The 27946-nt window shown below is 40.0% G+C and overlaps 2 protein-coding genes and 1 long non-coding RNA gene across 16 annotated transcripts in view; 2 read left to right on the plus strand and 1 right to left on the minus strand.

Annotated features, from left to right (window-relative positions):
- The window catches only part of CBR4 (carbonyl reductase 4), a 105720-nt gene extending 97443 nt beyond the window's left edge, over positions 1-8277 (plus strand). The window contains exons 5-6 of one of the 2 annotated variants that reach the window (XM_023636326.2): positions 387-449; positions 7661-8277. In XM_023636326.2, coding sequence (XP_023492094.1) covers positions 387-427 — 41 coding nt within the window. In that variant the 3' untranslated portion in view covers positions 428-449; positions 7661-8277. Of the gene's footprint in view, positions 1-386; positions 450-595; positions 2872-7660 lie in introns of those variants that run through there. The other variant, XM_070261412.1, reaches the window with a different exon arrangement.
- PALLD (palladin, cytoskeletal associated protein) overlaps positions 1-27946 on the minus strand; it is a 382518-nt gene that overhangs the window by 52944 nt on the left and 301628 nt on the right. The window lies entirely within an intron of this gene.
- Positions 24757-27806, plus strand: LOC138923282 (uncharacterized). Its single transcript, XR_011436699.1, has 2 exons — positions 24757-24873; positions 25442-27806. It is a non-coding gene; the product is annotated as an uncharacterized lncRNA (long non-coding RNA).

Genomic DNA, 27946 nt, shown 5'->3' on the forward strand with positions numbered 1-27946 from the left:
AGGGTTACTAACAAGGCTGCATTGAATGTCTGTGTTGGGGCTGGAATCTGAAGCGTTGATATCTGGCTGGAACTTCACACTGATGTCTGGACTCATTTTTCACGTGTTGCGTAAGTCCCACCAGGAGTTCCCGAATGGCTGATACTAAGTTAAAGAATGTGTAGGTGGAGGTCATGCTTTATTTATGGAAGGAGAATGAAGCTACTTGGTTGGTGACATGGCAGTAAGCATTCATAAAAGCAAGTAATGACTCACTAGTAGGTGGAGAATTTAATGAATTCTTTCTTAAAATCAGTTTCCTGAAACTCCAAGAGGAATGGACTTCTGTTTTTATTATCTACCATTCTTCCCTTCCTCTCTAAGGGCATTCCTTTCTTCCTCAACAGATCTGCTTCTGCCCTGTTCTCTGTGGGTCTGCCAATCATAATCCCCCAACCTTTGGTCACAGGGTAAGTACGTGACCCAGGACCAGCCAATCAGTGCATGGCTTCAGCAAATCATTCAAGGATAAATATATGATCCAGGTCCGGCCAGGCCAATCAGGAGTTTTCATTCTGAAGATGAAAGGGTAATGTCTCTCTTTGTCCTCTGACAGATAACTAAAAGGATTGAATCCCCCAGAGTTGCTGGCTGCCCTGGAAGACCCTCCAAAAAGGAAGCCAATACATAAAAAGAAGCCAAGTTGAGAGAGAAAAGACGAGAGAGACAGAGTTAAAATTGGGATGCTATCTTAGCACCTGGATCCAGAGAACCCTCAGACCAGTTTTATCTCTGCCTTCCGTGTACAAAATGGCTGCCCCTTGCCTCTGCCTTTTTTTGCTTAAGTTAGTTCAAAATGCTCACTAACACTTTTTAAGAAAGTGGCCTTGGAGACCAACCAGTCCAATTTTCATTATCTTATAGATATGGAAATGGAAACACAGAGATTAAGTAACTGTACAAATTTATCAGCTGGTTAGTGCCAAAGGCCTGACAAGAACATCTTGCGGGTAAGAACAATATTAAAAATGAATCTAATAGCACTATCTGAAGTTGATGAATCAATAAAAGGATGAATACACATCTTGCTCATAAAGCTGTGAAAGAAACCATCAGGACTAAAAACAAATGGTTAAAAGCGTCCACACTGTAGAGTGAGACTAGAAGGAGGTAGAGGGAGGAAGTCTTTTATTTTTGCATTTCATAGTCTTCTATACTAGTAGCTTGAATATTTTTTAACCTATGTATAAAAAATTAATGTAATGTTTAAAATATATAAAATTCTGAAAACACATAAAATTCCAAAAGCTCCTATTCTACAGAAAGTCACATCATAAAAGAGGCCATGGTGCTGTTATCTTAGACAGCAGCTAAACATCCTGAAGCCTGAGAACATCCATTCCCCGAATTTGAGGTCACCAGGGGAGGCTCTCCTCCAAAGAATTTAACCAGTCATGACTATTACCACTACCAGTACCAACAGCGTCGCTAACACTGCTAGTGATGATAACAGCTAACTATCATAGAGCACTTTCTGTAAATCTGTATTAACTCATTTAGTCTTTACAAAACCCCTAGGAGATAGGCCTCTTTTATTATCTCCTTTTCACAAATGAGGAAACTGAGGCCCCAAGATATATTAAGTACGTTGCTCAAGGTTACACAGCTGGAAAGCAGTACAGATGGGATTCACCGAGGAGGTCTGGCCCGCAACTATTATATTATGGGATCTCTAATCCAGGCAGCAGGACCCACCCAGTACTTCCATGTGCACTGTGATTTCTTTAGCCACAGAGGACCTTTCTAATGTGGGTTCCACCCAAGACTGGCTCCAACTCTGTCACTGTATCCTCTTTGTTTCTTTGTTACTGGGATACAGACATTGCAGTGGAGCTCAAAACAGCTACATATGGAGACAACCTGGCTATGTCCTGAAGACAGTCCATATGTATTTTAGGTAGGTAATGTTTGGGTCTCATGTGCTAGGCTTTACAAACTTTTATTTATTGGAGAAACGAAAAAAATCTACAAAGCAACTCGACGGAGCTGGTTTTGAAACTAAGAAATTAAATTAGCTCCCAGAATTTCTTATTTCAGAATTTGCATCATCAACCAGCAGACATTACACTGTTGGACTATTAAATGCTCCATCCCTACTAAGCATCTATTTACAGCTATATCCTGTAAGTCTGAAAATGCAGTATGGGGGCAGGAAGATGAGATTAACTGGTAAAGATTCTCAGTGCATATTTTACAAGTTAAAAGTGAATCCAAATTTCTGAGAACATCAAGAGGCATGTCACAAAATAGTAATAAGTACCACCATGGAGTTTCATAACACAGAGGTTCCTACATAGTGACAGTGCTGTCCTTCACACTCCTCTTTGAAGAGGCTTGTTGTAGAAAAAGTAAAGAAATAGGAGAAGAAAAATGTCCTAAACAATTGGAATTGAGCTCCAAAAATGGCTTTGTTTCTGAAATCTCGGCCTTTTTTAGTGTCTCCTGCCTTTGGGCTAGTTAGGGCTTTCCCCAGCAGAAGTGACTGTGTCACCGATTATCTGTGTGGCATCAACAAAGAGAGGGAGGTCTGAGATTCTTCATGTCTGTGAAATGGAAAGTTGGACTATTTTTAAATACTCTCTTTAAATATGTTTTAAAGTTCCTCCAAGCTATAAAATCCACTATCTAGTCTTTCAAGATTGGACATCTGAATATTATTAATTTGTTATGTTGCTCCATCTCTTGAGAGACTGCATCACTAAATATGCTGGAATTTTTTTTAAAATGTATCTTTCACATGCTGATAAACAACACTAATTTATAAAGATGACTTTTTAGATTTCCATTAACACAGGGCTATCGCTGAAGAAATAAACAACATTTCTGAATAAATAATAAGATGCCAATAACATTTTCTACATAGTTCAATCTTGCAAGGGTAAACAAATGAAAGGAATGCACAGTTGGTCCTGGGTACTCAGAATAATTTATTTTCCCTTAAAGATCGACCATTACTAATAGTTTAAATGTTAATGGCCAAGATACACAAGCCAAGGCTTCCATAGTGTGAATGCAGGCCTTGCCTGATTGCCAGGCTCGAATTCCAACCTCTCCTCCAAAGAGGGAAAAAGGTCTCGAAAAAACTCAAAAATGCATTTTGGCACACTCAAGAGATGTAGCTTAGCAGCATGAATTAAGAGACTTGCGACCATGGAAAAGAATTGTAAACTGTAAAGATTGGCACCTGAGCTAACATCTGTTGCCAATCTTTTTCTTTTTTTCCTTCCTTTCTTCTTCTCCCCAAAGCCCCCCAGTAGGTAGTTGTATATTCTAGCAGTAGGTCCTTCTGGTTGTGCAAGAATTGTAAATTTTAAATGGCTTTGACCCTTCTTAGCTTTTGACCAACTGACTTTGACATTCCTTAGAGGCCAAAGGATGAGAAGCAGTAATGATGGTGCTGACTGACCTTTCCCCTCAGGAGGCAGACCCAATCCTTCCAGCAGCAAAGGAAGTTTATCCAAATGTGTCTTGGGAAGAATTGTAATAAATGAGGTTTTCTCCCTGAGAAAATGACTAAAACCACTAAAATAATTCTTAGATAAAACAACCCAATTATTTAATGTAATTACTCTTGAGGAAAAAATGAAAGAAATTTATCATAGCTACATGAAGTTTCCAACATGGTTACATATGACTGTGTATAGTCAAGAGTCATTTATCTGGCATTCTATCAAATGGAGTTTTCTATAATATGGTATTTATGACCATCTCCAATATGATAAGAAGCCTGCAACATCTTGAAATGCTTCTTGAAAGAAAACTTTATAGTATATATAGCTGTAGTATTGAGCTAATTTTACTGTCTTTTATGTCTTTTCCAAAACATGCAAATAATGAAGTTTGTTGCACACCACATCAGGTTTTATGATTATACGGTGAGATTTTATACAAATAGTGGCCCTTCATTTAGGGAAGTAGTATATACACCTGGATGTCACTCTTTTTGTTTTTTAAAGATTGGCATCTGAGCTAACATCTGTTGCCAATCTTCTTTTGTTTTGGTTTCTTTTTTGTTGTTCTCCCCAAAGCCCCCCAGTACATAGTTGTATATTCTAGTTGTAGATCCTTCTGGCTCTGCTATGTAGGACACCGCCTCAGCATGGCTTGATGAGTGGTGCTAGGTCCACGCCCAGGATCCGAACCGGCAAAACCCCAGGTCACCGAAGCAGAGGTCACAGAGCCAGCCCCATGATTGTTCTTTTTAAAATTTAAAACAAATAATGGAAAAACCCACCTGAGTGAGTATAATATTTGTATGATGATGTACACAGGAGATTCATGGAATGTATAGATGGAAGGAACCCGGATCATCTTATCCAGCAGAGCAACAAGTAAGTTTGTTGAAGTACTGCACAGGAGGCCGCTGACAGAGCTTAGATTAGCAACCAGGGTTTTTTGCTCTTAGCCTCTCAAGTGAAGACACCAAGGTATGAACTTCTTTCACTAAAAGGCTTTCACTAACAATTAAACCAAAAAGTCATTTCTAACAAGAATACAGATCAACATTCCTAAGAACGAAGGAAAGACATGTTCCAAATCAGTTGGGTTCCAACCAGGGCTACCTACTTCTTTGCTGAAGAGTGAGGAATGAGCCCTTGCTTAGGAATAATGTAGAGCTGACTATCCAAGAGTTGAAGTCCTCGTAACACAGCCACATCATTGTGTGTGTATGCATATGTGTGCATATATCCATACACATGACTAGATAGAGTAGTACCAGCATAATGCATATTTTCAAGTTTAAATAGGATAAATTATTGTCTAAGGACTATAGTCCTGAGTAAAAACGACAAAGAGTATACTTAATAACACTTTACTTGACCTTTCAAGTATGATCTTCTATCTTGGTTGTGGCCACTGGTAAAGAAAAGCATATTTGTAATCTCAGACGCAAAGCAACTCATACCAGAGAATCAAGATTAATGTGTATTTTAGTTGTTAATGCCTTCTGAATAAGACAGGATTAATGTAATAGTTTTAAGTACAGAAACATAAAAGTGAGGAATTTACTAGTGATTTTTTTTCTTGGAGTGGACATTTGTTATCTATGTAATAGATAAAATACATATAAAAATATATATCTATATATGGGGCTGGCCCTGTGGCTGAGTGGTTAAAGTTCCATGCACTCTGCTTCTGCAGCCAGAGTTCGTGGGCTCAGATCCCAGGTACAGACCTACTCCACTCATCAGCCATGCTGTGGAGGTATCTCACATACAAAGTAGAAGTCTGGCACGGAATATTAGCTCAGGGCTAATCTTCCTCAAGCAAAATTAAATACATATATAGCCTTTCAAGAGCATCATGCTATTATCTTTTAAAAATTATTACTATGTAGTATCAGTAGGACATTAGGACACACGGAGTGGGGTACTCCATTCTTCACTGTGTTTCCATGTGGAGGGTCTTCTGGGAGAGGAGCACTCCTTGCCTGTGTCCTCCCCTTTTGGTGAGTATGGGAGGTGGATCTGGGCATGCTCAGATCAGCCCCTCCCTTCCTCTTCTCCCTTTGGATCTGCTGCTTGCAGGGAGAGTGCTTTCTCCTCGTCCCTCTTGGGAGATAGGGAGCGGGGGTCTGCTCCAGTGGAACTTTACAATGCAACCTGTGAATGGCGGGGGTAAGCCTGGGTACCACAAGGGTGAGGTATGAGCAAGCTCACTTGGCCCGGCAACATATCTCCTTTCTCCTCTAGTTCTCCCCAGTACAGATCTGACACTTGAATCTCTCTCTTTCTGACTACTCACTTATTATGCAAATGGTCACAAACTTGAAGAGGGAGAAGGGACAGCCCCCCTCAAATATACATCATTCAGGCATTTTAACAGTCTCAAAGAACCTCAGACATATGGGCGCCCTTGCTAATGAATTAGTACATCTTCAAACCAATAGTCATTATTTGTTCAGCATTTATCTAGAGAAGTTAGCCCCAACTCTGATAAAGGGCAGAGAAGATGTGGGTGGCTTCATACTGACTCAATGCAACAAAATAAAAAGCATTAAATAGGTCCACTCCCTCTTAGAAGGCAATTCGGGGACCATCTACTGATAGCTCACACGTGCCTTCGATGGCAGGGTCACTCCTCACCTACAAGATACGCAAGAGTTCCTCTGCATCATGCTATCCATGAGGAATTCCCGTGAATGCAAATTCATCCATATCCTTTCATTTCCAGTGCAGTTTTAGTATGCCCACCCTCTCCTGAAGATAGAAAATTTGTCTTTATAACCCTTTTTAATTCAGATCTAAATACTGAAATTTACCCTGACAAATGACTTGTAACATTTTTAGTTTCTTACCCTGTAACAAAATACTGCCATCATGTTTTGATTATGAAATTCGTCGAAGAAACAAGGCACTGACATAATCTTTTTGACCAACAGAATTTAACTTTTTTGGCTTAGAGAATTAAGTACAATGATAATTCTGGAAAATTGGTCTAGCAGTCATAACAAAACTTTTTCTTTTTAAAATTGAACTCATAATTATAACTAATAACAGCAGACATTTCTATACCATATTTCTATCTCTTTTGAAATTAAATTCTATTTCTTAAAGTGCACATGATAAAAAATGCAAAAAAAATCCTGTTGGATTTCCATATGCAAAAAAAAGAAACTTGACTCACAATTCACACCTTATATGAAAACTAAGTCATGAATCTTTGACTTAAATATGAACCTAGAACTAAAATTTCAAGAAGAAAACATAGGAAACTCTGTGAGCATAAGTAAGGCAAAGGTTTCTTAGATAACACACCAAAAGTGTGATCCATAAAAGAAAAAAAATTGATAAATTGGACTTCATTAAAATTAAAAACTTCTGCCCTTCAAAATGCAAAATATACAAAAAGGATACTGTGAAAAAGTATGTCTTCATCTCATGCTTTTTTCCACCCTGTCCAATTTCCCCCCCTAGCATCAACTGAATACTGCTACCATTTCTTGTCTTCCCTCCCAAGCTAGCCCATACATAAAAAATATAGATATATACTATATGGTAGTTCCATTGCTCTTTATAACAAGATTTTTTTCTGAACACAAAACTTTCATATTCAATACATTTTCATTGAATACATTCAACACATATTCAGTTAATCTCACACTTTTGACAGCATTCACTGGTCATGTACACAGTTGAGACCAAATTCTTTGGAAGTAATTAGTTTTGAAGTTTACTTAAGCAAATATGGAAAAAGAACAGAAAAAATTTTAATTTGTTTGCCTTAAACATAAAAAAATCTTTCCTAAATTATCAGTCTCACTGTGCATTATTTAGTCATTATTCATATTTTAGCAATTTCGCCTGTTGTATCCTGGGGGAGAGAAGTTGTCCTCAGGGGCCTGGTATCAAAATACTATTTGAAGTACATAGAAACCAGTTTCTTCAGTTGTTTCCATTTCTTTGGGTATTGGTCTTTTTAAATAATAACATTCTCAAAGAAAAATGAGAATCTCTTTAGTCACTTTGATAATTAGAGGAAGTATTTGCCTAAGGCTAAACTAAAAACATTTTTCACACTATACAGCCCAATTCACATCCGAAATGACTCATTTAATACCTAAGTGAGCAAGAACACTCCCATCTCGCTTAACTCATTAGCCTGTTTTATTTCTTCACAGCATTTACCGTGGAAATGGTTGCATTTATGTATCGCTTTTGAAACTTTCCTCCTGAACGCCCAGCCTCCCACCCCATCCCTCCTCCAGCCCTAGGAGCTCAGCGCCTAAGGGAGGGGACTTTTTCTGTCCGGTTGCTCATGGCTGTGGTTCAGGATCTAGAATGGGCCCTGACAGCGTAGGTGCCCAACAGAGACTTCTCCACTGAATGAACTCCATTTCTACTACTGAGACTGGCTCTTATTCCTGCGCTATGGTTTGTAAATTCAGTAGCAGTTTCCAGATGTGAAAAGAAAGAGATGACCATTTAGAATATTTAACATTGTTTCGGCTACATTGATGTGGAGTGTAAAAAGGTTTGTGTATACCTCATTCTATATCCTCTAGACCTGTATGTCCAAATATGGTAGCCACTAGCCACATGTGGCTACTGGGCACTTGAAACGTCACTAGTCCAAATCGAGACGTGCTGAAAGTGTAAAATACACACCAAATTTTGAAGATTTAGTTCAAAAAGAGAGTGTAAAAATGATCTCACTAATAATGTTTATATTACTTACATGTTGAAGCAATAATATTTTTAATATATTGGGTTAAATAAAATATATCTTTAAAATTAAGTTCACGTCTTTCCTTTTTTCTTTCAGATATGACTACTAATAAATGAAAGCTGCTATGTGGCTTGTATTTGTAGCCCACATTTTATTTCTACCAGACAGAGCTCCTAGAGGCCTGATTCTTAACCCTCACTTCTTCCCACAAGGCTATTGTCTCTTTATCCTGTTAGATATCCACTAGGCCCTCATACTACAAAGCCCTAGAACCTAAGGACTTGGTCTCTATGGGGCCAGTATTATGGGATAGTGGTAATGGATTTGTCCATTGATAGTGGGAAAAAGCTGACCTCCAATTTCTTATTCATTTTCCAACTTATTTGCTGACTTCCCGGCAAGTAATATGAGAAATTATTCCAAGATTGTGTTTCTCAAACTGTTCCACTCTTAGCCGTTCACACAGGCGGGCCTGTTTGGGGCACCCTCGGTGCTGCTCATCACGATGGATGAGAGCACTCCAGCGTCTCTGGCAGAGCATTCTCCTTCGGGCAGTAAAAGAGACTCCAATTCCACAGAGAGCCTTGTCTTGTTAAGGTCAGACTGGAAGGCCGTGGTTATATAGGAAAATCAGTCTTGCCAGCTGCAGTGAGCATGGTTACTACTCAGTCATAAGGAAGAAGCTGTGAGGTGAAAGGTAAAAGAGAGCAGGCCTCAGGGTGGACATGAATTTGAATTTTCTCCCACATGAAATACAAAGTAAGCCTTGGCTCACGTAATAGAGGAAAAGAAAAAATGAAGTAACATGTCAACAAAAGAGGGAATGACCAAGTCACAAAGTCAAAGTTTTGTTTTTAAATAAGGCTACATATTTGATTTTCTTTCTCCGGTTTATAAAAATGTCTACATAAAGGTTTTAATGCACAAGTACAAAAACAATAGCCTACTGTCTTAAAATGCACAGACTACTATATTTAGAGTAAATTCAGGAGATGGGAGAGAATCTCTACTGAATATTGCCAGACAGTGGGCAGAACACGGCTCTTCAACATGCATTATCTTACTTCTAAAGCCCATGGTCACTTGCTATCGCCTCCTTGTTAATGTCCATTCTGAAAAGTTAATACAATCTTCTCAATCATGGTATTACCAATAAGTATCTATCTTTTTTTTTTTTTTTTGGTGCAGAAAATTGGCCCTGAGGTAACATCTGTTGCCAATCTTCCTCTTTTGGCTTGAGGAAGATTGTCGCTGAGCTAACATCGGTGCCAGTCTTCCTCTATTTTGTATATGGGACCCCACCACGGCATGACTTGGTGAGCAGTGTGTAGGTCGGCTCCCGGGATCTGAACCTGCGAACCCAGGGCCACCAAAGCAGAGAGCATGAACTTAACCACTAAGCCACTGGGCTGGCCCCTAAGTATCTATCTTTTGGTCCCAAAACAGTATCTCAGAGAAAACCTGCCAAATTAAAGAGAGATTGCAAGAGATACACTCTTCATCCTCAAAGTAAAAGGAAAAACATTAAAAAAAAGTATTATTTATGTTTGATCAAACTTTATAAAAACAAGATGCCTGGAAAAACATCTTATAGTACACTGATGAGTGTATAACTGAAAAAAAAAAAATGCCTCGTGGTATTACTAACTTAGTTTGGCTAAATATAGTTAGCAGCTCTCATGCTTCGTAGCGCATTTTCCCCTGGAATTCAGCTAATATAAATAAAACAAACGGAGGGAACCTGGCCCGCCTCCATGAACATTACATCATTCTTCCTTATTAGGAAAACTTCTTCAAACCTGACATTTTGCTCTAAACAATCAGAGTTTAATTCTCAATGAGCAACTCGAGACAAAGAGCTGCTCTGATCAGAAGAGCTGCTAGATGTCAGGAGAAACGGGGGTGACATGCAGGTTTATTTTAACCATGGTATTTTAATTCTCTAAACAGTAGCACCATTATGGAAAGCATTAAGAAGGTCCATTTAATATTCCCTGAAGAAGGTACATTTAAGAAAGCACATTGAACATTCCTCACATTTTTGCTTTCTCTGTATTTTTTGATATATGCATGTGTTATGGTGAACAGATAGAGGAGAAATCAGAAATTCTTAGATTCTTGATTCATCACAATTGCAATACTGGTTCTGAGAAAAGAGTTTTGTATCTGATTTGATCTTAGAACAATGACGTGGAAGTTAAGAAGCTAAAAGAAAGACCTCCCTTCCTCTCCCCTGAAACAACCCTCAATGTGATGTTTACTTTGTTAGACAACTTTGGGTTATCTTTTTTTGCTCTATTATCATATTAACATATTAAACTGGCAACAAAAGCAAAAATAAACAAGTGAGACTACGTCAAACTAAAAAGCTTTTGTAGCAAAGGAAACCATCAACAAAATGAAAAGGCAACCTATAGGATGGGAAAGAATATTTGCAAATCACATATCTGATAAGGGGCTAATATCCAAAATATATAAAGAACTCACACAACTCAACTGCAAAAAGCCAAAGAATCCAATTAAAACACGCGCAGAGGACCTGAACAGACATTTTTCCAAAGACATACAAATGGACAACAGACACATGCAAAGATGCTCAGTGTCACTAATCATCAGGGAAATGTAAATCAAAACCACAATGAGCTATTACCTCACACCTGTCAGAACAGCTACTACCAAAAAGACAGGAAATAACGAGTATTGGCGAGGATGTGGAGAAAAGGGAATCCTCATACACTGCTGGTGGGAATGTAAATTGGTACAGCCACTATGGAAAACAGTATGGAGTTTCCTCAAAAAAAAGAAAGAAAGAAAACTACCATATGATCCAGCAAATTCCACTTCTAAGTACAAATTTATTTGCAGGAAATGAGATCATTATCTCAAAGAGACAGCTGCATCCCCAGGTTCACTGCAGCATTATTTACAATAGCCAAGACATAGAAACAACCTAAGTGCCCGTCAATGGATGAACAGATAAAGAAATTGTGATATAGAGCCAGCCCTGATGGCCTAGCGGTTAAAGCTCTGTGTGCTCTGCTTCGGTGGCCTGAGTTCGTTTCCCAGGCACGGAACCACATCATCCATCTGTCAGTAGCCATGCTGTGGCAGTATCACATGAAAGGACTAGAAGGACTTACAAGTAAAATATACAACTATGTACTGGGCCTTTGGGGAGAAAAAAAAAAAGAGAGAGGAAGATTGGCAATAGATGTTAGCTCTGGGTGAATCTTTCCCAGTAAAAAAAAAAATGTTATATATATATATATTTACACACACACACACACACACACACACATATACACAGTGGAATATCACACAGCCACAAAAAGGAAATGCTGCCTTTTGCAACAACATGGATGGACCTTGAGTGCATTATGCTAAGTGAAGTAAGTCAGACAGAGAGAAACAAATCCCATATGATCTCACTTATATGTAGAATCTCTAAACACCCAAACTCATGGAAACAGAGAACAGATTGGTGGTTGCCAGAGGTGGGGGTGGGAGCCGGGTGAACAGAGGAAGGGGGTCAAAAAGTACAAACTTCTAGTTATAAGATACATAAGTTCTGGAGATGTAATGTACAGCATGGTGACTATAGTTAACAAAACTATATTGTAGATTAGAAAGTTCCTAAGAGAGTAGATCTTAAAAGTTCCCATCACAAGAAAAAAAATTGTAACTGTGTGAGGTGATGGACGTTAAATAAACTTACTGTGGTGAGCTTTTCACAATATCACATATATCAAACCATTATGTTGCACGCCTTAAACCAATGTTATATGTCAATCTCAAAAAAACTGGAAAAAATAAAATCATATTTTAAAATGTTACATAATAAACTTGTTTACAAAAAACCGATGTGAACTGATCTAGACTTCTTGGTAAGAAAGGAAAAATTTATGAAGATGTATGTGTAAAATAAAAATCAAGCAAAGCAAACTTCTTCCTGAAACAATGACCTTTCCATGAATATAAACGGGGTTACGCATCAGTTTGCTGATTCTACCTGATATTTGACCTTTGTTTCTTGACCTAAGGATTATCTTCATGAGAAAGAAGAAACAAATGTTGAAAAAAAAAGCTCTCAATCTAAAGACCACAATGGTGCAATGGTGTTAACACAGCTAATACTACACTCTAAAAGGATTAATTTATAAATAAACAATCCCGAGATGCAATGAGTCGTGAGGGTGCCATGCTATCGGGAACATGAAGCCTTCTTAAATAGTGTGCTTCTTTTGGCAGGCAGTAAATAACAAACCGCTCACTTATTTCTCATTTTCCACTTTGGTTCACTAACAAAATCAGACGAACCACACGTTCATGGAAACGTGGAGGGTCAGGACAGGCTATCAGAGGAAGGCTGTGGGGAGAAGGAAGACTGGCTGGAAAATACGGGAGGAGGGTTCTAACAGCTCCAAGTTTATACTTCTAAATCTAGCCTGCGGCTGAACCTTTTTATATCAACTTTTATTTTCTCAAAGGAAGGAAAACAAAGACGCCTGAATCTCTTGCGCTCAGCAAAATTTTAATTGGATGGAGGACAGTCCTCATTGTTTCCATGAGGGGTCCCGCACTGGCAAATTGGGAAAGCAATTCTGTTTAAGAACTCAAACAGCCTTGCAGTCTAACAGGCTCCTCCTTCTTCTGGAGCTTTACCCACATACTTCTTGCTGATTTAGGAATTAAAGGTAATGGTGTACTTCTCCAGAGCGGAGAATGCGGAGGCAGATCGCCCGTTTTCAACTGGCTGAGTGTCCTGGATCACTTAATCTTTCTGAGCCTGTTACTTCATATTTAAATAGGGGGTTTAATAGCACTTACCTCCTAGGCTGTCAAGATGAAATGAGTTATAACCTATGAAGTGTTTAGAGCAAAGCTTGAGCAAACCTTCAATAAGTGTTAGCAATTCATATTCAGGATCCCCATATAATTTAGTGTCTGAATGTGGACACTTTGGTCCCTCTGGGACGTATGTTGAATTGGACAGGACTCTTGGACAACAGGTAAATTGACAGTCCCGGGAAAAATGGAACATATGGCCACCCCATTAATATTACATAATGTTAAGGACACCTAATGTGGAGATAAACTGATTTATAAAATTAACAAAATTTGTGCAGCACTGAGTACTAGAGTGTGAGATTAGATGGAGTAGGAATGCCTTAATTAAAAACAATCATTAATTGTAATTTAAAGCATTTATCTTAGGGGCCAGCCCAGTGGCCCAGCGGATAAGTGTGCACGTTCTGCTTTGGTGGCCTGGGGTTTGCTGTTTGGGATCCCGGGTGCGGACATGGCACCGCTTGGCAAGCCATGCTGTGGTGGGTGTCCCACATATAAAGTAGAGGAAGACAGGCATGGATGTTAGCTCAGGGCCAGTCTTCCTCAGCAAAAAGAGGAGGATTGGCGGCAGATGTTGGCTCAGGGCTAATCTTCCTCAAAACAAAAAAAGCATTTATCTTAAAATAGACCTAACAGTTATATGTTAATTGCTCATTTTGCTGAACTTAGAACATTCCTTAGAATGTCCTTAGAGTGTCCTTAGAATGTTCCTTAGAACTCAGAACAGTATCCCAAATGTATTGTAAAGTTTAGTTTAAATCATTGTAGTAATGTTGTCCTTCCTCACAGCCCCTTTTCCTCAGACGTCAGGGAAGCCGGGAGCAGGGGAGGAGAGTAGCGTGAAATAGAAAGGGAAACACAGTATCACTGTATTTACCACGGGTCCAGCTGTGCTCAGCACAGACGGACACAACTGCAGGTCTACCAGGAACTGAGCTGCTTCCCTCCTGACCTGGGGAACTGTCCCTTGGTACACTGTCATTGTAGAAGCAGAGAAAACACATCTGTTAAAAATGAGCTTTAGTGGAAAAAATTCAGCTGGCATTCTCTTTTCCTCTCTGCCGTCTTTTTAATAGCACTCTTATGTAAGTTCTTTACTATATATAGTAGAGAGCGGGGAGCTGTGATCTGACCTGTTCAGAGGCAGTCGAACCAGGGCCATTTCCTACCACCTCACCCCAAAGGCAGCTGTACCTGAGGGACAGCAGGAGCAGCCAGAACCCCGAAACCCAGGCTCCTTCAGACTCAGACACTGCCACACTGCTGTCTCTTCTTGGATCTTCAGCCTCCTCACCTATAAAATTGGCACAAGGCCTGTTTTTGACCTAACTCATTGCGGGGTGTCTGTGGAACCTCAGAGAACATCTGGGAAACAGTTTTTTGGCTTAGTCAACAATGTGTATTTTTTCCCCTTATGTCCATCCAAGATTTATGTAAGAGCTGGAATTCTAACAGTTCAGTCTAAGGGTCCTAGGCCATCCTACCAGCCCTGACCAGCCTGTCCAAGCGAGAACTGTTTGTTTAGTTATTGTCTGTTTCTTCCACTAGGCTGCAGTCTCTATAAGGGTAGGGTCCACATCTGTTTTACTCCCCAATGTATTATCTAAAACTCAGCACACAGTCCCTGAATAAATCGATGAATCAATGAATAAGAAGAGGCAGTGGTAGCTAACATTTATTGAATACTTAATAAATGTCAGGCACTGTCCTGCTTTATATATATGCTTCCTCTCTCTCATATATGTATATATATGCGTTATATATATTTATATATAAGTTCTCTTCAGTACCTACTAGCTGTGTGATCTCAGACAATTTACTTAATCTTGGTGTACCTGTTTTCTCATCTGTGTAATGGGATAATAAGAGAACCTACTAATAGGACTGTGATGGGGATTAAATGGGAACAGTGCTTGGCACACAGGTGTGTTGTTAGTTGTTGTTATAACCCTTTCTTCCTCCTTAGTAAATGGCACTGTCACTGATCCAGTTTCACAAGTCAGAACCGCAGGAGCCATCCCTACCTGTCGCTCACCTACCTTCTGGAAACCACCACCATGCCCCGCCTTTCTCCCTCCTAGACATCTCCCACATGGCGTCTCTTTACAAAGCCCAGAGATTTTTGCAAATTGCCCATCTAACCTTGTGACTCTCTCACTTACCGCCCCCAATAGCTGCCACTTGCTTTGGGGATAAATTCCAAATTCTTTAACCTGTTCACCCAGCCTGGTTGACTGGCCGTAGCCTCTTCTCACTGTCCCCCATTCTCAGAGTTTCAGCCCTGCCCTTCATTGTGCAATTCCTCCTGACTTAACACCTATCCCCGCCCCCCATTCATCCTTCAGATGTCAGTTCAAACATCGCTTCCTGGGGAAGGGCCCCTTCCTCATGCCTCCACACTGGATGAGGCCCTTCAGCCTCCTGCCCTCAGAGGTCTGGACACAAATTTTCATAGCATCTGCCACATGAGCACACTCGACACATCTTTTGTCTAATCTCTGGTAGTTCCACCTTCTCAGACCCTTGTGGGCCTCTTCTAGCTTCAGTAACAGGAGAACCAGGAGGCAGCATGATAACAGAAAAGAGAAATGAGCATGGGTTGGTCTAGAGAACATGTGGGATCTGGTATGGACTTCTCCCAGTGTGGCCCTTTCTGGACTTCATTCTGGTCATCTGTCAAGTAACCTGAACCAGACTTTTAAGGCCAAAATTTCTATTGAAAAAAAGTCTCTGTACCCACATGGGAAAAGCTAGCAATTATGCTACGTAAAAGAAAAAGTTGCTATGTGAGATGCTTATATAGTTAAGTTCTCTCAGAGGCTGCCCCCTCACTCTCATTTTCCCGCTATTAATTAGGTGGCTATGACCTTTCTCCCTTCACAGAGCAATGCGGTCTTTTCTGTTTTTCCCAAAAGGACTGGAATTATGAAAGCTGATTTTACAAGTCCTAAAAAGTAAACTTGACAATTTTTGTAAAGTTTAACAGTGAATGACCAATTAATACTGCCAAAAACAACTGAGGCAGAAGAAAAGGGGATTCCAGCTCAAAGTCCTACTATCCACTGATATCAGTGAGTCAGACATAACTATTCTAAATACAGTATGTACATTTCCTGATGTCTAAATCCAGAAAGCATTAGAGGGCATTAGGAGAAAAGATGGCCACGTAACTCATCTAAAAGTCCACAAAGCAGGATAACTCTAATTATCAGGACTCAAGGCAAAATTTAACACCCCTTGCAAAATAACCAAAAATTCAAGTTTACAGAGCAACTACCAACTCTTGAACCTACTATCAACCTTGGGGATGGTCCTTTTATTTTTCATTCTGCCTTCTTGCCTATGAGCCTTTACCACATGCGGGGCACCAGGCTCGGTGGGAAGAATCAAGGAATGAACAAAACAGACAGTGCTGTCTTCGTGAAGGCGCAGGAAGCCAGCAAGTACTGTGCAGCCTCAAACAGAAGTAAGAGTGTTTAACTGCATTAAAGCAATGTCATTATATCACTGGGTTTTGTCTATAATTGTTCACTGTACAGTGTAATTTATTTAGCTTTAAATCAGTGCAGCACTGCATGTGGGACACAAATCCCTTTGGCACTCCGAGTCCCACAGCATGGAGGGGCTGTGTCTCTGGCCCTCCATTTCAGCAGCCTTGCCAGGCACCTTCTACATGTCTAACTCACTCAGAAGTGCAGGCGATCTCCAAATCCACTCCACTGTCAGCTTCAGAGGTCCTCGCTTATTGGACTCCCTTTCTCTGCCCTTAACAAGTTATTGCCTCCATCTTCCAGGAGACCCTAACACATTTCCAGGAGACATGGAATGGGGAGGATTGGGTCAACATTGATTATTTTGCTAGACAGGGCTACCATCTAGGTTTCCATTAATGTCATCCATGTGCTTATCTGATGAGGATAAAGGTGTCATAGTTGACTTTTTTTTAACTTCTAGCATGAATGGTTTTTGATAAATTACTTATAAAAGTGCTAAAGTCTAAGTCTTTCAAGAAAAACAGGCTTGGGATGAAAACGAAAAATCCACAGAGATTTTTCAATTCAACTTGAGAGATTGGACAACTGTCATAGAAACTTACCAAATAAAGTTTTATCCTGCCTCTTTTTCCTGTTTTACATCTATAGGTCACTTCTGATTTATGGGGGTGTGAAGGAAAGACATTCTGGAGACAGAGAAAGGTCAGCAGTCCCTAAAGTAGAGAATAAATGTTGGTATGATTGGCAGGCTTGAAACACACAGGGAGGAAGGGAAGAGAGGATGTAATAAATGAGACAAAGACAATGCAGGAGGCTGCAGGAAATCGTGCACACGCTGCTGGTCTGGCAGACAGCCGCCCACTGGCCTCCTCTGCTTCCCACTGATGCTCCGGCCAGATTCACTCAGACAGCGAAGCCTTCTTGCCGGCCCACAGTATACCAGGTACTGACACTGGATCCAGGGATGTTCATGCTAAGCAGGACTCACAAGTGCAGATTTTGTACAGCACTTGGGTGCTTCTGCGCTAGGCTCAGGAGAGCATATTGCAAATGACAGCATTAGAAATTATATCATCAGAAATCATCTAAGCGACAAAAGGAGATCGACTTTACTAACAGAGGACTGGATTTTCCAGGCTTTTCAAGTAGATCTGGAATGTGAAGAATTGTCATCTGTTAGAGGACTTTCATAAGCGAGTTTCATAGTACACACCATAGTAAAAACAAACCGTTTTATAGTCAGGGAAATGTTTTCCTCTTATCTTTTAAATTCCTGGCGGGGAGTGGGGCCGCAGGGGGAGGCTTCGTTCCCTCCAGGAGCCAGGCTGCAGAGGGCACGCCTCTCACCGGGAGCCAGGAAGGCTGCAGGCCTCGTGAGCCACCCCCACACGCGGGTTCTGGCAGAGCGCTCACATTTCAGGAACTAGGCAAATTAAGTTTCCTGGCTCCATGGTCAGACCAAACTTTTTCTGCTTGTAGACAGATCCTTCATTTCTTAGTATTCTTCAAGGGTGTGGGGAGATTAAGGGAGTTTATTGCTTTTTAAAATTAAACAAATATATTGAACTAGTTATGAGTTTATTCACTCTATTTTGTAACATCAAATTTTAGCAAGTTCATTCATAAGTGTACCTAATAAAAGAGAATAAATGCACTCCAGTATCTCTTTTCTAATGGGGTTTGTAGGGTGAGAAGAGGGAATGGACTGGGGGTTGGTCTGCATTCTTATCTTACTCTGAGCAGTGTGTGACGGTCAGTTGGCCACATGTGGTCTGAATCTCAATACGGCCAATTACTGACCATCTCCAAGCATCAGTGTTCTTGTCTTTGAAAACGGGGATAATACGGGGCCAGCCCGGTGGCGTGATGGTTGGGTTCATGAACTGGAATCTGGTGGCCGGGGTTCATGGGTTTGAATCCTGGGCGCGGACCCACACACCACACCACTCATCAAGCCATGCTTTGGTGGTGCCCCACATAGAAAACAGAGGAAGATTGGCAACAGATGCTAGCTCAGGGTGAATCTTCCTCACCAAAAAAAAAAAAAAAGGGTATAATGTGTATAATAGAACCTACTAATGAGATTTGTTGTAAAGTTTAAGCGAGGTCATGAATGTACAAGTATAATGTCGAACCTAGCTTTCAAGAAATCCTAGTTTCCATTCACTTTCTTTCAACATTGATAAAATATGAATATTAAGTTTGGTTTGTACTGAAATCCTTTCTGAAATCTGAGAATCTAGTAAAGAATTCAATTCAGACTTTTAAAAGCAGACATCAAGTTCTCTACAGGTTTTTTTTCCTTTTTTTTGAGGAAGATTAGCCCTGAGCTAACATCTGCTGCCAATCCTCCTCTTTTTGCTGAGGAAGACTGGCCCTGAGCTAACATCCATGCCCATCTTCCTCTACTTTATATGTGGGATGCCTGCCACAGCATGGCTTGACAAGTCGTGCATAGGTCCACATCCGGGATCCAAACTTGCGAACCTCGGGCTGCCAAAGTAGAGCGTGTGAACTTAACTGCTGCGCCACCGGGCTGGCTCCAAGTTCTCTTGAATTCTCAATGAATTCACTGTTACTACAGAAATTGTCACATGCCAAAATATACAGTCTCTTCCTTCCACAACTAAGTCGGCCAGAGCACGACAGAGATCACCTTAAAAACGTGTACCTTCTCTCCCGCTGGAGTTTATACAATGAAGAAAATCTGATCCGGCTTCTTGAAAAGCAAACAACAACAAAACATCTCAAGCACTTAACATAACCCTGAGTCTTCCAAAGAAAGCCTTGCACAACGGGCATTAGAGGTCTGGAACCCATTAGAGCTCCATTCTCTGGGGGCAGCAGATCTCTTCCTCTGATGTTATCAGTTGCCAAGGAAAGATAAAGACAAAACTCAGCTGCCGTACCCAGGCGGAATGTGGACGTGTGCAAGAATGCTGCAATACACTAGGATTTGTTTCAGATGTGAATGGCTCTCATGTCGAGGACTGAATCCATATATTCTGCTTTAAGGAAAACACTTCTCATGCCCTGCAGGAAGAGCTGCAGAATAACCTCCCCCATCTCTACTGAGTGTAATTAGTACTCTCATGTTGCATTTTAGGGGAAAGTTCATTTGTGTCTGCAGTGAACTTAGGACCTAATCACACTACAAAGCAGTGTGCATTTGACCTGCCGCCATCTGTCATACAGGCTAAATCCATATATTACATATAAGCAAAGGGCAATTATTTTATTCTTAAAATAAAAATGTTAACAACAAAAGTGTGAATGAATGTCTTGAAATTTCCTTCCTGAAATAAGAGCTCCAAGTAGCTTTAGACACTGATAAAGTTCAAAATATGAAATATATTCATATAGCGGAATCTTCTCATTACTTTGCTAAAGACTATGATTCAGAATAATTATTCAGTGTGAAACACATTTTGTGAATCTAAGCCTTTCCTTTCAATTATTTCTGGCATAGAGCGAAAGCATATCCTGGCTTGAAAGTTTGAATTCTACCAGTGTTAAGGGCTCAGAACTCAAATTAGCATAGTTCTAAGTTTGACAACTATCCTGCCATTTTGCCTTCAGTATTGTCTCCTTTCGTATACTGAGTGTGCTTACATTTTCTTCAAATTATTTTATCGTCAGTGCTGGTAGGAGAGGCTTTCTTTTAAGAAAAAAAGAAAAGAGAGAGAGAGAGATTCCAAGTACAGTCCTTTTGTCTGGCATACCTTTTGGGTTGAAAGGCAGAGAATAATGGTTCTTGCTCAGGAGGCCTGGTTTCCAGTCACTGATCACAAAGATCAGTACCTTCAATCTCTAAATTGAGCCCTCTGGGCTCAGTTTCCTCGCAAGTAAAATTGGTAGATTTGGCTGTATTCTTGCTCTAAAATTCTGAGTAACTCTGTTATAGGGAAGTGAAAAATAATCCTGGATAAACTGAGTGAGAAATAGGAGACCTGGGTACCAGAGTTAATTCCACTGCTAAGTAGCTGTCTCTTAATATTCCCGGGGCTTAGTTTCTTCCTATATCTTTTTTCCAGAAGGAATAAATATTCACTGTGGGAGATTCATGTATCAGAAAGTAAAAGTACTAGGATAATAAAGTAAAAGTGAACATTCTTCCCCATAACCACCCATCCTCATGTAATCCCATTCCCCTGGGAAAACCACCGTTACTATTCTAGAGCTCCTTCCAGAACCTTTACTAGGCAAATATAAATACATATTCACATATTTGTTTATAGTTTAGGTTTCTCTTTGTTTGAGCACATGCATTTTCCCTAAGTGATCTTTTATCTTTCAACAATATCATGCATATCCTTCCACGTCAGTACACACAGCTCTACTTCATGCTTTTTAATGGCCTCATAGTATTCCATAGTACAGATATACTATCCTTTATTAATGATAGACATGTCCTCTTCAAGGACTCATTAGTACAAATAGTGTGGCAATGAAGAGCCTTGCACAACTTGCATACTTGTTTTGAGTTTTCTGTGAGAAAAACTTCTAAAACTTGTTGGGTCAAAGGGCATGTGAATTTTACATTTTAATAAGTACAGCCAACTTGCCCTCAAAAAGATCTTATAGCCTTATCTGAAAAAGGAAGAAAGAATAGATGGTCCTTCTCCAATCTTTTCCAACGGAACTTTCAAATACATTCAGTTAAGAAGCTTTTAAAATAAGAATGGAAGATGGGGCAGCTCTGAGATCCAGTCCCCTTTTGGCTAGTCCACTAAGTTCAAGCCTTTTCTTCATTTGCAAGTATTAAAGCTGCTCTGCTTTGGTTTAGTTACCAAATTAACATTTTTTCTTGGTAATATTGTTAGCCATAAACGAAAGAACTGCTAATTTCCAGAAGTAGGTAAGAAATGGATGTCCTGGCATTTGATGTATCATCACTCTCAAATCTCATTCATTTAAGGGACAACATATTCCTTTACAGAAGTGGGTCTCAAACTTTAGCAGGCATCAGAATCTTCTAGAGAACTTGAAAAAGCACAGATCACTGGGCCCCACCCTCAGAGTTTCTGTTTCAGTAGGTCTGGGATGGAGCCCAGGAATTTAAATTTCTAACAAGTTCCCAGGTGATGCTGATGCTGCTGGTGTGGGGACCATACTTTTAGAACCACTGCTTTTCAGAATGCTCTTTAATTATTGGGCACAAACTTGCAATTAGAGGATCACCATACTATTCCGGGTAGACTGTGATTTACATGAGATTGAATGATAGTCACCTTAATTACTATAATAAATCTTTCTGTTACACTTCACTACCATGACATACAGGCTCCTTAACAGGTCAGTAAGGAGCAGGCTGCAAAATTCCACATAGATTGCTCCCTAGAGTTACTTCTTATGCACCATACCTACTCTCTCTCACCTAATGGATACTTAACATTCATATAAGACAAATGTGAAACAATTTCACCTCTTTCTCCCTCTTATAAAGGAAACTCTTTGTTGATAAGATGTTACTGGTATTGACACTGATGCCTTATGTGTTATTTAAGGCCTTAAGTTTCTGATAATCATCAGGTACTTATAGCCACTTAAATTACACTTATCAAACCAACAAACTTAGCACTCAGTCATCCAAGTTACAAAGGCAAACATGAGAAGACAAATGGCCCCAAAACTTGAACCTTCACTTTAGTGGACCGACAGAGCACTGCCAATAAATTTTCTGTTCTAGATCTTATATCTAAGACTGAAAATAGGAAAGTGTGTAGTGGGTGTAGAATTGGAAGGTACAAGGTGATATTTACATATCCAGGCTAGGATAATGAATTTTGTTGGAGAGGGGAAAGAAGGGAGGTTATAGGAATCATTGCACAAAGAAGAGCTAGCCAAATTTGTCAGGACGCATTGTCAGATCAGAGGCCTTTTCACCAGTCAGTTGTGATATACTTGGTTCACAGTGTGTTTAAGAGTTGAAGTCACAGCATTAGCAGTTGAATTCATGTTAGAGAAGATAATTTAGTAAGTAAATGGCCAAAAGAGTGAGGGAAAGAAAAAAGAGCAGCAAAAACAGTGATCCTGGAACAACTATTTGCTATCTCACACTATAGGAAGAGGAAGCCGCATTCATTCAGACCACTTTAAATTTAATTTCAGATTAATTAAATCTGCGAAGAGTTTTTCATTAACAACATTGAAGGGGCCTTGTTAAACTCATCAATGGTATAAAGATGGGAAAAAGGCAGCTGAAGACAGGCTACTCTCAAGTCCTTTGAAGCATACGTTACATTAATAGTTAAAACCAGGGCTCTCCGTCCCACCAACACTTGCTTAGTCTTGACTAACCAAGTTCTTTCTATGAATGTCTTTCTTTTTTAAAAAAATGTTATGATTTTGGAGTCTTTTAAACTCATAACAATCTGTCTTATGAGTAATCAAAATCAGATAATGTTATTGAAAAAAGAACAAAGGTGTTAGCAAGAAGTGATAAGTAGGTCCTAAAATTGCCTTTTAAAGCATCTAAAAAGATCGGTCAAGTTATATAGACATATAACAAGTAGTCTGATCAATTTCTGAATGTGTCCCTTCATAGAAAAGCTATTTGCATGTTTTCCCTGACACTCTGGGCGTGACAAACAAGGCCTTCCACAGTCTGGCAAAGCCTTCCTCACCTCCCTCCACTTGGCCCCCTCGCCAGCTGCGAAAGCTGTCCTCCATCCTCCAGACACACATCCTTCTCTCCACCTTGGGGCCTTTGCACACACAGCCAAGCTGCCTTCTCCCCACAGCTTCAACTTCTATCAGACTCTTCTGCTGTCAGGCCTCGGTTGGCTCTTGAAGCACCCTTGGACCCCCCCCAGGCAGAAGGACGCCCCCTTTCTGAGGTCTTCATATCTACCGACTTCAGCTTCAGGCCTGATCAATCCACTCTGCAGCTGGGCTCTTCCCTCCCCTGGCCTCACCGAGGGTCTGGTCCATTCTTACTCATCCAGAGAAACACTGAGCCTAGAACACACTGCACACTGCGTAAGGGTTTGATAATTGGATTTGTTTGCGAGCTTATAAAAACATATGGAAAGATTTTGAAGTATGTCACACTCCAACAGTAACTTTTCAATACTTGGAATTCATTCTTTCTGTGTTAGGAAGTTGGCAGGGAAGACGTGCTGTGGGACGTTATAGTTCAATTTCCTGTTGAACAACTTTTTTCACCTCACATGTTCTAAAAATGCTAGATAAAATTAGAATTCTATGGGTTAAAGAATATCCCAGAAAGCACAGGGTCTTGTGCAGTGAGGGCATATGGTTTTGAAGGGAGACTGGAACTCAGAGACAGAAAAGCTCCCAGTGAGCTCTATACTTCCTGACCACTCTGAGAAATTCTTTACCTTCTCAAGGCTCATTTTTTTCCTTCTGGAAAAAGGACATATGTAATTTTTAAAAGCATAAACAATGATCTCACGGGACTGTTGTGAGAATGAATAAAAAATGCATATAAAACACTGAAAATTAACAGTGTCGTTAAATATTTATTGAATAAATGAATAAAGCAATTCACTTGGACTTGGGGAGACAAAGATCAATCAAGAGCAACCTTCCTTTCCAGGCATATTCAATCATGACTGCTAATTTTTAAAGGTAATCTACTCATTGTTTTCTGGAGGAATTGTGGCATACAACAAAATAAAAACAAAACAGAAAGCTCTTTGATTGCATAGCCAGATCCATGACTTTCCTCATGGATAATAACTCACAGTAAATGCACACTATAAAAGCCTCATTTTTAATAGGCAGGGAAGCATACATTGTCCTTCTCGTCTGCTAAATTACAAGCATTACTGACTCCTCCTTCATTTTCGCAAAAGTTCTGGGCAGATGTGCTGTAAAGCTGTAATTGTTCTTGAGGTAATAGGAGAGGCACCCAGGCTTTGGCAAGGTGTGGTAAATTTGGCAGGGAAGTTCAATTTCCGTAACATTGTTTCCAACCCAGGAAATGTCTCAGGTGGCTTGGTATGGGTAAGCTGCTGCCAGTTTTTCGGGCATGGGCTTGCTCCCCTTGGATGACATCATTTGACTGAATTCTTCACTCTCCTTGCCCCACGGAAACCTCTGCATTCAATTAGTCTCCATTTTTCTCAAATATCTCATGTGATCCCCAGCAGGGCTGTGTCTCCAAAAGCCTAATATGGAAGGCCTCTAATTCATGTGATGAAACTCCTTGGCTATTAAAATAGCAAAAGCATTTACTAATGTACACTTCAAAACCATTATATAATGGGAAGACTTTCTGATTATGGCATCATCATGACTTGGAATAATGGGCTATAACTATGACCACAGCATTCTATCAACAGAACTCTCGCAATGCGTAAGTACTATATTAAATTTGTTTATCACAAGGCTAAGACCTGAGATCATTGAAAATCAAATGTAAACTTAAAATGCTCTTTTTAAACCATGTAGACTTTTCTCTTACTTGAGCTAAACAGAGACGATAAACTCCTGACCAGGCGGAACATGTGATTTTTGCAAGCTAAACTCTCTCCTGTTACCCTAGCTTAAGCGTTACACCAATTCATTAATTGTCCTATGTTTCCCAAATTACACAGCATATCCAAAGGGTATCATCTCCTGAAATGTAAATTAGCATAAAAAATTCCAAAAGGTTTGCAAGGAAGTCTTTTATTTATGTTACGTGGCCCATTAATGGTAAACCTTACTGCATTTAGAATTCCTTTCTGGCAAAGCCACAGGAGTCATGCTTAGAAGCAGAGTTAGGTTAGACGACACTATATATTTCCCTGGTCTTTGTATACTATGAGACATACACACCTACACATTTGTTTAACCACTTCTGTCATCATTTTTTGGGGAACGGGCACTTGGGATTTTTGTGAAGATTTTATTTCTAATATAGTTTTACTGATTATGCACAGGCTTATAATTTGAACTGGAATGTGGCACTTACGGACATCTGAAACACATCTTCTCCAAGCCTAGGGGATTATCCCATAAAGTCATCAACTTCTTAAGTGTTTTAACCAAACACTCCATGAGAGCATGAAAAGAAAATGAAGAGGTAGAATTGGAAGAGAATGTCTTTTATTTCCCTCCTTCCATGGCACTGGGATATTCAAGCTGAGAAGGATATTTAAGCTCAGCTCATCTAGTGTCTTTATTTTACAAGAGGCCAACAGAGACCCAGGGACAATATGGGTTGTTTGGGAAAAGACAGCTGGCTGTGGACAGCCTGAGCTAGAACTACCAGGCCAGCAGAAGACAGACTTGGGCTGACAGCCATTTTCTCAGCTCGGTCAGAAAACAAAAGAAGGCAGCAGAAAGCAATAGGCCTGCAGGTCACTGACCCATTTCTAAACTTCACTACATCATTAACTCCACATCTCTATACCAAGATGCAGATTTCTGGGTGGCCAAGGAAAACCCCAGGTGTATGTCAACCTTGCCAGAAGATGACCCAGAGCAGTCAGATCCTGTGGTTTCATAATACTTTAACCTTTAATCTGACTGCTGAGAGCTGGAATGCTGTCACTATTTTCCTGATTCATAATTTGAGTTGAATGCCTATTGGCAATAAAAGTGATTTTTTTAAAATGAAACTTGCAGAAGGGATATTGTATTTGAAACCAGACCTAAAGCACAACGATGAAAGGAGGAGCTGATAATCTTAAAGTCAGAAAAGAATCCCAAAGCCATTATGGAAAAGAATCATAGCGAGATTCAGAGCAGAGCCAACTGCACAACCAAACTTCATTTCAAGATATTCAGTCTTCATCCTATTCTTTGCTAATTATTCAAATGACTGAACATGAATGTAGCTGTATTACTCTGTGAATAGTATATAATTATTTTGTTTATTTAAAACACAGTAAACCAATAACTGTTGTACTACATAGGCCACTTTGAAATATATCCTAGTAATCAATTTAAGCAGAACACTACAGTCAAATTAAACAACTGGAGCCACAGTAACATTTAGCAAACATGTAAGTGTCCAATTTGACTGCACTTCTCTTTTATTTTCAGATTTGTATTTGCCTTAATAAGTAGACAAAACCAAGACGAGCAGGTTCGAAAGAAAATAAACACATAGGAAGACTGAGCTCCAAGTAGAGTGGTCGAAGCCACACTGAGCCTGCCTGGGGGCTGCCAACATCAGATACACAGAAGGAAGAGACAGAACAGCCAGAGTGCCTGGAACACAGTGCCTGCCTCTCGATGGAGGAGCTGTCTACTCAATGCCATTGTTGCGTTTTCTCCTCAGCTGCTAGCCCTGGGCAGGTGGCCAAGTTGCAGAAAATGCCACTGTGTGGTTCCCTTGGCAACCTAGCCAGACTCTTCCATTGGGATTACTTTCCCAAGTAAACTGGTCTTCAGCATTTCAAACATTTAGCATTTACCCTTAAAAGCTTTCTTCCTAAACTTGTAATCAGAGTACTCAATTTGACTTTGCCAGATTTGCCATCTGTGCTTATGCTTTTGGAAAATTCTGCAGTTGCCCTGGGTACCCATTTTCAAGTGGAAATAGCTCCTTGCATCTCAGAGAGGATGCCTGGTGTGCTGAAAAGAAAAACGCAGCCAGAGTCAGGAAATCCACGTCCTACTATAATTGCACTTTCGGAAAGTCAAAACCAATTATACACTTTATACTTTTTAATCTGTATAGCAGGAGTGAGGACGCCTGCCCGACCAGCTCCCCAACTGGGATGCAGCAAAGGTCCTGATAGTTTTAAATAAATGAGAACTTGGCCCTCATAAACATAATTGATTCACACATCTCAATGTTGATATGCTTGTGATGGGCCTAAATTTAGGCTTTTCTAAATGTCTAAACATAAAATAATTCCAAGTAACTTTTTCAAGTAAGCAGTAAGATTCCATCATTCTTTTGTACCCTGGAGCAAGGAAGTCAGCCTGAGTAGAGGCAAATTTTGGCAGCTCCACACATCTGATGATTTCACTGAGCATCTATACACTGTTGAATAGTTCTGGAAAAGCAGAAGACAAACTGGTATTAAACGATATAATTTTGTATGTTTGCAAACTGACAAGTCCTGCTGGTTGTGTATGAAGAAGGGCCAAGGAATGCCTGGGCTTGGACCACTGCGGTGTCATCCCTGGATGATTTTTCTGCCTTGCAAAAAGGTTTGCAAATTCTTTTTTTTTTTTAAGAAAACTTTTTTTTTCATTTATTTTATTGAGGTCATAATGGTTTATAACCGTGTAATTTCAGGTGTACAGTATTACATATCAGTTTCCGTATAAACTGCATGCTGCTCACCATCCATAGTCTAATTTTTATCCGTCACCATACATACGTGCCCCTTTACCCCATTCATCTGCCCCCAACCCCCTTCCCCTCTGGTAACTACTAATCTGTTCTCTCAGAGATTTGCAAATTCTTATGCACCACTCTCTCTCTT

The sequence above is a fragment of the Equus caballus genome, chromosome 2, assembly GCF_041296265.1.
Source record: "Equus caballus isolate H_3958 breed thoroughbred chromosome 2, TB-T2T, whole genome shotgun sequence".
Taxonomy (NCBI): Eukaryota; Metazoa; Chordata; class Mammalia; order Perissodactyla; family Equidae; genus Equus; species Equus caballus.